At 29.4% G+C, this 9,999-nt stretch overlaps 1 protein-coding gene across 1 annotated transcript; it reads right to left on the reverse strand.

The window, feature by feature from the left end:
* Nucleotides 1-431: 431 nt before the first annotated feature.
* On the reverse strand, nucleotides 432-2,602 carry MAP1C (methionine aminopeptidase 1B). Its single transcript, XM_079038435.1, has 9 exons — nucleotides 2,425-2,602; nucleotides 1,813-2,132; nucleotides 1,574-1,735; nucleotides 1,444-1,485; nucleotides 1,298-1,369; nucleotides 1,125-1,204; nucleotides 943-1,040; nucleotides 802-849; nucleotides 432-712 (listed from the first exon to the last, which is right to left on the reverse strand). The coding sequence occupies exons 1-9, from the start codon at nucleotides 2,534-2,536 to the stop codon at nucleotides 567-569; spliced, it is 1,080 nt and encodes a 359-aa protein (XP_078894561.1). The 5' UTR covers nucleotides 2,537-2,602; the 3' UTR covers nucleotides 432-566.
* Between the last annotated feature and the right edge of the window lie 7,397 nt (nucleotides 2,603-9,999).

Here is a 9,999-nt window from a genome sequence, read left to right on the forward strand (position 1 = left end):
GTGAGTGGAATATCCTTACGCAGGGAAACCGATACCTAACCGCATTCAGAATGTGTTGTTCGTTGATGAAATTTCCTATTACTAAACCACAAAATGAAGACATTTATACTGTTTGTAACGTGATTTGCAAAAAAATTGACACCTTGGCAAGGCATTGCAATTGTATTTGAGAGATCCGCTCATCGAAGCTGTAAATCCTCTCCTCTCTATAATTATTACGACACTTTTTTTTGGAATCGGACGAATATATTAAAAAGACCAACCTCTAACAAGTGACTAGATGAGGGGAAATAACAAGTTTCTTAATTTCAACACTTGTCACTTAATTTTAAATTTTCCGCAACTTTACCTCATTTCCTATTTTTAATCATGCTATTTTAATCATAAAATCACAACATTTCATTAATCACGTAACTAGTTAGCTTTTTAAATTCAGCAATTTCCAATCAATTTCTATTTCTGGTGATTTGGGAATATAAAACATATTGAATGTATGATTTGAAGGATATATATATTTAACTTAACTTATACAAAAAACATTAATAACAAAATCAAGTCAAAATCTTCTAACACTTTGTCAAAATTTCTGCACCAGTTCTTGTGATCAAAATAGTGTGCTCAAATTGAGCTGCAGGGCTTCCATCCTTTGTTAAGGTAGTCCAATTATCTTCCCATGTAACACACTCTGTTCTTCCAAGTGTAAGAATTGGTTCTACACAAAATAGCAACATACTTTCCTTAACTCCAATTTTTTTTTATTAATCTTTATTTTTCATCAGAATCAATCAATTAAATAATTACCAATAGTAAATGTTTGGCCTTCAACCATGCTACCAGGCTTCTCATTTCCTATATAAAAAATTAAACCAGAGTTTCAAAAATATAAAAATATATCGTTAGGTTTTAGAAAAATAATGGAAATAAAAAATAAAAATAACATACGGTGATGAAATATAAGTGGCTCTGAATGAAATACAGTTCCCACACCATGTCCCACAAAACGCTCCACAACACCATAGCCAAATTTTTCCGCATGTTCACTATGAGAATCATGTAAAATTAAATTTTATAAAAAAAAAAAAAAATACTATACTATTTGTTTTGTATACATTTAAAGTAATTACCTAATTCTTTTCCCAATTTTTCTAAAAAGAGCACCATCTTTGCAAACAGAGATACCTCTCTCCAAGCACTCTTCAGTAACCTGTCATCAATGGAGAAATGAAATTAAAAAAAAAAAACTAAAAAAAAAAAATAAAAAATTACATAAATTCTAATAATCTTCAATCAATTGTACCTTCACAAGTCGTTTTGTGGCTTCATCAACATTTCCACATAAAAATGTCTTTGAGGTATCACCATGATAACCCTAATAAAAAAAGATACATCAAATCAAAAACATATAATATTTATATAACAAAAAAAAGAATATGATAATCTTACATTTAAGTAAACTGTGACATCAATATTTATAATATCTCCATCCTGCATAAAAGCGATAATACCTATTAATTCTATAACTATAAGCCAATGTGTATTGAAGAACAATATGTGCTAAAGGATGGAATGGAACCTGCAATTGACGGGAATCAGGTATTCCATGACACATACACTCATTAACTGATGTGCAAACACTTTTTGGGAATCCGCCATAGCCAAGAGGTGAAGGGTAAGCACCATTATCTATAATCATTTGGTGAACTGCTTTATCAATCTCGTTAGTTGTCACTGATGGCTGGTAGATAACATAATTCATTAACTTGAAGATTATTTGAAGTGGATATGAAGATTAGGTTAAGTTCAAGTTCTTACCCTAACTAAAGTTCCAGCGTGCTCAAGAACCCTAGCAGCGAGCTCACAAGCAGCTCTCATGCGAGCAATGCCTTCTTCATCGTGAATTTGGAACTCAGTTGAAATCTCTGGTAACAATTTTGTGCTTACGTAAGGAGGCTTCAGTATGTGATCAGGAACAGGAAGACGTGGTGATACCTTTAGTCGCCTTAAAGGTGTTCTTCGTTTAATTGGTGTTGATGTTTGTTGCTCACGTGCCCTTCGTATTCTCATGGCTTCCTCTAATCCTGATAATCTCTTCGCCAAAACCATGAATCGTTTTCTACCGTTGAAATCGTTACCTGAAATTGCGAATCATACAGCCAAAACATTTGATTAAAGCTAAAGGGATTCCAAACATGAAATTAGGTCTCATTTGATGCAAACAGATTGCAACTACGCTATGCTTAATCAGTTAGTCTCCTTTCGAATTTTGAAAGAATTCGACATTATCATAGGAAGGGTTATGGTGGAATTCGTTAAAGGAAAAGCACAAAAACATATGATTAGTTTCAGATTGAAGAAGACAAGAAACACAGTACAAGATTGAGTAGAGATATCAGATATGCAAGTAGGAGTTACTGTGTAAGTTACCGGAGATTGATGGGGAGAAGGCGAGCGTAGCCCTTGAGAAAAGAGAAGAACATGAAGAGGACAAGTTTTCTCCATGGAAACAAGATGAAACTGAAGCAGCAACCGAAGCCATTGCAGTTGAAGCTTCTTGTTTCTTGAAACTGCAATTGGAAAACCAAAAGAGGATAAAATATTTTGAAATTGAGAACCAAAAAGGTTCAACCCCAAATTTGGGCTAGTTCATCTTCATATTAGGATTTGGGCCAGAATTTAAGCTTCACTAGAAGTTTGAATGTTTGATTTTGGGTCAAATAGAACAACTTGGTTTGTATCTTTTGTAATAAACTGGAAATAATAGCAAAAAATTTGGGTCATTTTATCCTGAATAAAAATTACTTTGGAAGTTTAATTCAAGTGTTTTTATTAGTGATTTGTGACTTTGGTGATCAAATTAGAAATTGAATTAAATGTGGATGTAAACTAAACTTAAATCGTAAAACTTATTTTGTTGTTTGGGTATTGAGCCTATAAAACTAAACTAAGTGATTTTTTTTATTGTGATGAATTTAGGTGTTTGGAATTGTTTATTTAAAATAGCATGTATTTATTTAAAGTGTTTGTTAATTTTAGCAGTAAGTTTTTATTAAAATGTGATTGGTAATTAATGTTGTATCAAAACATAATAAATTAAAAATGCGTTTTCTATGTAACATACCAAGAGAAAAAAGATTTTAACATTTCTACAGAAATTTTGTCAAAACATTTGTGATATATATATATATATATATATATATATATATATATATATATATATATATATGTGTGTGTGTGTGTGTGTGTGTGTGTTTGAGAAAGTGGCCCATGTCTCGACACATTTATTCACCTTTGTGTAATATTACATATACAATATCCAACAAATCACAACAGAATGTAGCTCCCAATATTAAGTGGAGTTTCATGATATTCATCTCTTTATATATATTTAGAACTCTTTATTATTATACTCTATAATAGCTTCTACACGAGTTAATTATTTTTCATAACACTTTAGCTCCTACTTGAGCATAATACATATCTCATAATCACTTCTTGAGCAAAATACATATCTCAGTAACACTCCTACTAGAATATGCAAATATATCTCATAACCACTTTGTTTGGGTAAAAGACAATATCTCAGTAACACTCCTATTTGAGTTTGAGATTATATCTCATACACTTTATATAGAGAAAAAGACATATCTCAATAACACTCATACTTGAGCCTCTGATGTATCTACACATAGGCTACTCACAACATATACCAGTGACCGGTACAAAACTACAAATTTAGACTATTACTCCATACCTCTTACCGAGTTACCGTTAGTCCGCTACCCATATTAAATAGTATAGTTTTTCATCGTTACCTAAAATACACATATGCATTATACATAAGTTTTATACTCATGAATGTTACTCACCTGGATGATTTAGTCGATGCCTCTTAGAGGCCCAAGCTAATCCAACTTCAAATCATCCCAGGAAAATGGACATAGTGGACTGCGTTTTTTTTTTTTTTTTTTTTTTCAAAACAATATATTGACTTATTGATTTTTGAAATCAATAAGTTATTTTGACAATCTCAAAAAATGCTTTCCAAAATAGTTTTTCAACATACCTTAAAAATGAGATTTTCAAAAGCATTTCCGACCTAACTTTTTTAAAATTGTTTTTGGCTTTACCAAAATACTTTTCACTTGACTTACCCTTCTAACCCTTTTTTGTTCATTTTACATATCTACTATAATAAATGAAAATCAATTTTGCCACATGTCAATCTCTCATAAGTTTTGACACTTGTCATTTTGTGATATTTTAAAAATAAAATAAAATCCACATGTCAATTTCTAGATTTTTCAATTTTTAAAATTAAAGTCACATAATATTTACGTGTATATATGTAAAGTATTAAATATAATAATTGTGATAATAAATAGCAATTAATATGTTTTTTATTCCTTATTTCAAAATTTTATTTTAAAAAATATTTATTGTTTACATTTTGATATTTGATTTTTTTTTTAATCAACCCGTGTATTACACGGGTTTTACATCTAGTATAAACTAACTCAAACATTTTTTTTAAAAATAACTTACTGACTTATTGACCTTTGTCACCATAAAAACTAATTTAAATACCTTTTTAAAAAAACTCTGTTTGTCACCCTCATAAATCAATAAGCATTTCGCCAAAAAAAAAACACTTTTAGAGTTCAAAAAACAATCTCAAATGTCCCCTTAGATGTTGGAAATCTAAAATGTGCCGGGGAAGTGGAAACAAAGAAAGTGTAAGCCAAACCAACAAGAATTAGGGTGTCTTTCACAAAGCGACAATTCCACATAGGCGGAAACCAAATAGGCGTTTTCGTGAGTCATGGATCGAAAATAGATATTAGGTCGGCTTGTGAATCAACATTAGTAGACTTTATCACTCTCAGTTCTCTCTTGCTCTTATAGTGTTACGACCACGTTCCCATAATCTCACATTCATTCATTCATTTTTTCTACTCCTCACTTTTTACTCTAGAATCTCAACAGATTCGCTCACGAATCATTGCTTCTCAATCTTGACCGAATCACGCATTTCTGAATCGATTATTTCTCTCTCACACTCTGATTTTAGGAATTGATTATAAGTTTTGATCAATGCTTCTGATATTTTAATTTTATTTTTTTATTTTTTTATTTTTGTTTTTGATTGTTTCTCATTCTTGGTTAGGTCCTAATTTCTGAATCGACTACGTTATGATTACTAAATCGATTAGGTTCTAATTAGGTTTTGGTTTCGTTTATGCTTCTCACATTTGAAATTTTGTTTGATCAAAGCTTTTGCATAATCAAATTTTGTATAAGTTTTTGTTTATGCTTCTCACATTCGATTTTTTAACTTGTTAGAACACAAGAAGATATTCAAGAGAGATAGGCGATCAAGAAATGATGACAATAGATTGGATCACAGATAGTAACAAATAAATAAAAAAGATTAATTGAAAATACAAAATAAATGGGTAATAGATCCATTTTACCAAACCTAAAATATTTTAACTAATGGATATTAGTTTTAGGGATCAAATCTACAACCTAACTAAATCAAAAGACTATTTTTGATATTGAAACTATTTTAGACTTTAATCAAAGAAAAGTACAAACCATAGAAACTATATAGTTTTATGTTTAACCATTTGATTCTTTTAGTGATCAAAACCAAAATAAAATCAACCCAAGAAGGATAGCCGAGAAGAATAGTAAACATTGCAATTGAAAAATTGATTGGATTCAGAAAAATCATAAAACCATAGGCATGGACTAATGAGGACCTAAATTGTTAATTCTTTGATTTTAGAAAGTTAAATATTACTGATATCATAACAAAGTTTGTAAATATCACTAATATCATAACAAAATAGATTAATATAATTAATACAACAATAAACATTCCTTAAATAATTTCTATTGAGATAAAAAAAATTAAAGTGATATAATTTTATCGTTTAGTATTGTTCCCCTCATTGTATAGACATTTAATCAGTAGACGTCTTCTAATCGAATATTAATAGGGATATAGTCGGGATCAAATCTATAACCTAACTAAATCAAAAGACTATTTTTGATATTGAAACTTTTTTAGACTTTAATAAAAGAAAAGTACAAACCATAGAAACTATTTAGTTTTCTGTTTAACCATTTGATTCTTTTAGTGATCAAAACCAAAATAAAATCAACCCAAGAAGGATAGCCGAGAAGAATAGTCAACATTGCAATTGAAAAATTGATTAGATTCAGAAAAATCATAAAACCATAGGCATGGACTAATGAGGACCTAAATTGTTAATTCTTTGATTTTAAAAAGTTAAATATTACTGATATCATAACAAAGTTTGTAAATATCACTAATATCATAACAAAATAGATTAATATAATTAATACAACAATAAACATTCCTTAAATAATTTCTATTGAGATAAAAAAAAAATTAAAGTGATATAATTTTATCGTTTAGTATTGTTCCCCTCATTGTATAGACATTTAATTAGTAGACGTCTTCTAATCGAATATTAATAGGGATATAGTCGGGATCAAATCTATAACCTAACTAAATCAAAAGACTATTTTTGATATTGAAACTTTTTTAGACTTTAATAAAAGAAAAGTACAAACCATAGAAACTATTTAGTTTTCTGTTTAACCATTTGATTCTTTTAGTGATCAAAACCAAAATAAAATCAACCCAAGAAGGATAGTCGAGAAGAATAGTCAACATTGCAATTGAAAAATTGATTGGATTCAGAAAAATCATAAAACCATAGGCATGGACTAATGAGGACCTAAATTGTTAATTCTTTGATTTTAAAAAGTTAAATATTACTGATATCATAACAAAGTTTGTAAATATCACTAATATCATAACAAAATAGATTAATATAATTAATACAACAATAAACATTCATTAAATAATTTCTATTGAGATAAAAAAAAATTAAAGTAATATAATTTTATCGTTTAGTATTGTTCCCCTCATTGTATAAACATTGATTAATCAGTAGACGTCTTCTAATCGAATATTAATAGGGATATAGTCGGGATTTTTGCAACACAGCTTAACAGAGTATGACAACAATTTTTCCTTATTACTTAATTAACTTACTTACTTATTTATCATTTTTGTTGTATTTATTTCGAATTTTTATTTTAAAAATGTTTAACGTCTAGACCTTTATATATAACTTTTTTTTAATCAACCTGTGTATTACATAGATCTCACAACTAGTTATGCTAATAAATAAAGATTCATGTTGCTATGTCATTCTCTCATTACATTGGCAACATGTCATTTTGTTATACATTTGAGATATTTATTTTTTTACTTGTCATATACTTCATTTTTCTTTTTCTAATATATCATTAATTAAGTTTCCACAAATTAAATATCTCATAATGACTATTAATTTTAAATTTCAAATTTCAAATTTCAATTTCAATTTCTAATAAATTACAATTTAAATTTGCATATTTAATAGATTGTTATAATAAACTCGTTTACTATACGGGTCTGACAACTAAACACGTAATTTTAATTTATTTATTTTTCGTGTGTTGGTTTTTTTTTTAATTGTTTCTCATAATTTCACTTATTTCAAATTTCAAATTCAAATAAACTTTCTGTTACTCATTCGTATTTAACATTTTGTTTTAATCAACATTTATAGTATACGAGCCTCACAATTACTTAGCTATTAAACATATTGCAGTATCGTATCTTATCTTTCCTCTATTACTTAGTTAAGAAATCAAGCAATTATTGATTACATAATAATGAATGTGGCATTTAACTATTCCCACATGAAATAGTTTTATTTAAACAGTTAAAGGTAATCTAACTTTGGGGCATGTCGATCAGTGGGGTTAGGTTGTACAGGTGTGGGCAGACGGGTCACATGAGTAAGGATTGCCCTTGGAGTGCTTTGATCTGTTTTCACTACAACCTGACAAGCCATAAAAAATGTCGATTGTTTGAGCTTTTCAGGAGGGCCGGTGGCGGTGCCTGCATCAGCCACCTTGAGGATTACCGATGGCTACCAGGGCAAGGCGAAGACACTTGTCGTGAAGAGCAGGGCTTTCCAGCTGACTATCGATGAGGCTCGTGCAGCACCGGATGTGGTTACCGGTATGTATTTTTTATTATATCTTATTTGCTTTCCTTATTTATGCTTATAATTGTATCTGGTCCTATATAAGGACTTTCTTAGTCAATGGTGTGACTGCTCATGTTTTGTTTGATTCGGGTGTTACCCGATCCTTTGTATCTCTTACGCTTAGCATTAGTGATGCTCCTTGGATTTTAGATTATCCGTTGGAGGTCGAGATTGCCGATAATCGTTATGTGAGTGCTTCGAGGGTTCATCGTGGGTGTGTTCTGAATCTGTTCGGCGAGAGGTATTCTATTGATTTGGTGTTGATCCCTCTGCGATGGTCGAAGGTTACTATTGGGATGGACGGTTTAAAATAAAATAAAATCCACATAATAAATGAAAATAAATTTTGCCACATGTCAATCTCTCATAAGTTTTGACACTTGTCATTTTGTGATATTTATAAAATAAAATAAAATCCACATGTCAATTTCTAGATTTTTCAATTTTTAAAATTAAAGTCACATAATATTTACGTGTATATATGTAAAATATTAAATATAGTAACGGTGATAATAAATTGCAAGTAATATGTTTTTTATTCCTTATTTCAAAATTTTATTTTAAAAAATATTTATTGTTTACATTTTGATATTTGATTTTTTTTAATCAACCCGTGTATTACACGGGTTTTACACCTAATATAAATTAACTCAAACATTTTTTTTAAAAATAACTTATTGACTTATTGACCTTTGTCACCCTAAAAACTAATTTAAATGCCTTTTTAAAAAAAACTCTGTTTGTCACCCTCATAAATCAATAAGCATTTCGCCAAAAAAAAACAGTTTTAGAGTTCAAAAAACAATCTCAAATGTCCCCTTAGATGTTGGAAATCTGAAATGTTCCGGGGAAGTGGAAACAAAGAAAGTGTAAGCCAAACCAACAAGAATTAGGGTGTCTTTCACAAAGCGACAATTCCACATAGGCGGAAACCAAATAGGCGTTTTCGTGAGTCATGGATCGAAAATAGATATTAGGTCGGCTTGTGAATCAACATTAGTAGACTTTATCACTCTCAATTCTCTCTTGCTCTTATAGTGTTACGACCACGTTCCCATAATCTCACATTCATTCATTCATTTTTTCTACTCCTCACTTTTTACTCTAGAATCTCAACAGATTCGCTCACGAATCATTGCTTCTCAATCTTGACCGAATCACGCATTTCTGAATCGATTATTTCTCTCTCACACTCTGATTTTAGGAATTGATTATAAGTTTTAATCAATGCTTTTGATATTTTAAATTTATTTTTTTATTTTTTTATTTTTGTTTTTGATTGTTTCTCATTCTTGGTTAGGTCCTAATTTCTGAATCGACTACGTTATGATTACTAAATCGATTAGGTTCTAATTAGGTTTTGGTTTCGTTTATGCTTCTCACATTTGAAATTTTGTTTGATCAAAGCTTTTGCATAATCAAATTTTGTATAAGTTTTTGTTTATGCTTCTCACATTCGATTTTTTAACTTGTTAGAACACAAGAAGATATTCAAGAGAGATAGGCCATCAAGAAATGATGGCAATAGATTGGATCACAGATAGTAACAAATAAATAAAAAAGATTAATTGAAAATACAAAATAAATGGGTAATAGATCCATTTTACCAAACCTAAAATATTTTAACTAATGGATATTAGTTTTAGGGATCAAATCTATAACCTAACTAAATCAAAAGACTATTTTTGATATTGAAACTTTTTTAGACTTTAATAAAAGAAAAGTACAAACCATAGAAACTATTTAGTTTTCTGTTTAACCATTTGATTCTTTTAGTGATCAAAACCAAAATAAAATCAACCCAAGAAGGATAGCCGAGAAGAATAGTCAACATTGCAATTGAAAAATTGATTGGATTCAG

Source organism: Lactuca serriola, chromosome 4 (genome assembly GCF_051521515.1).
Source record: "Lactuca serriola cultivar US96UC23 chromosome 4, Lser_US96UC23_V15, whole genome shotgun sequence".
NCBI lineage: Eukaryota > Viridiplantae > Streptophyta > Magnoliopsida > Asterales > Asteraceae > Lactuca > Lactuca serriola.

Excerpts from the sequence above, each read along its gene's own strand:
- MAP1C (XM_079038435.1), bottom strand. The coding sequence starts at position 2,536 with ATGGCTTCGGTTGCTGCTTCAGTTTCATCTTGTTTCCATGGAGAAAAC. Across the intron at positions 1,370-1,443 it reads ATGTCACAGTTTACTTAAAT|GGTTATCATGGTGATACCTC; the intron begins GTAAGATTATCA and ends TTTTTTTATTAG. Across the intron at positions 1,041-1,124 it reads AAAATTGGGAAAAGAATTAG|TGAACATGCGGAAAAATTTG; the intron begins GTAATTACTTTA and ends TGATTCTCATAG.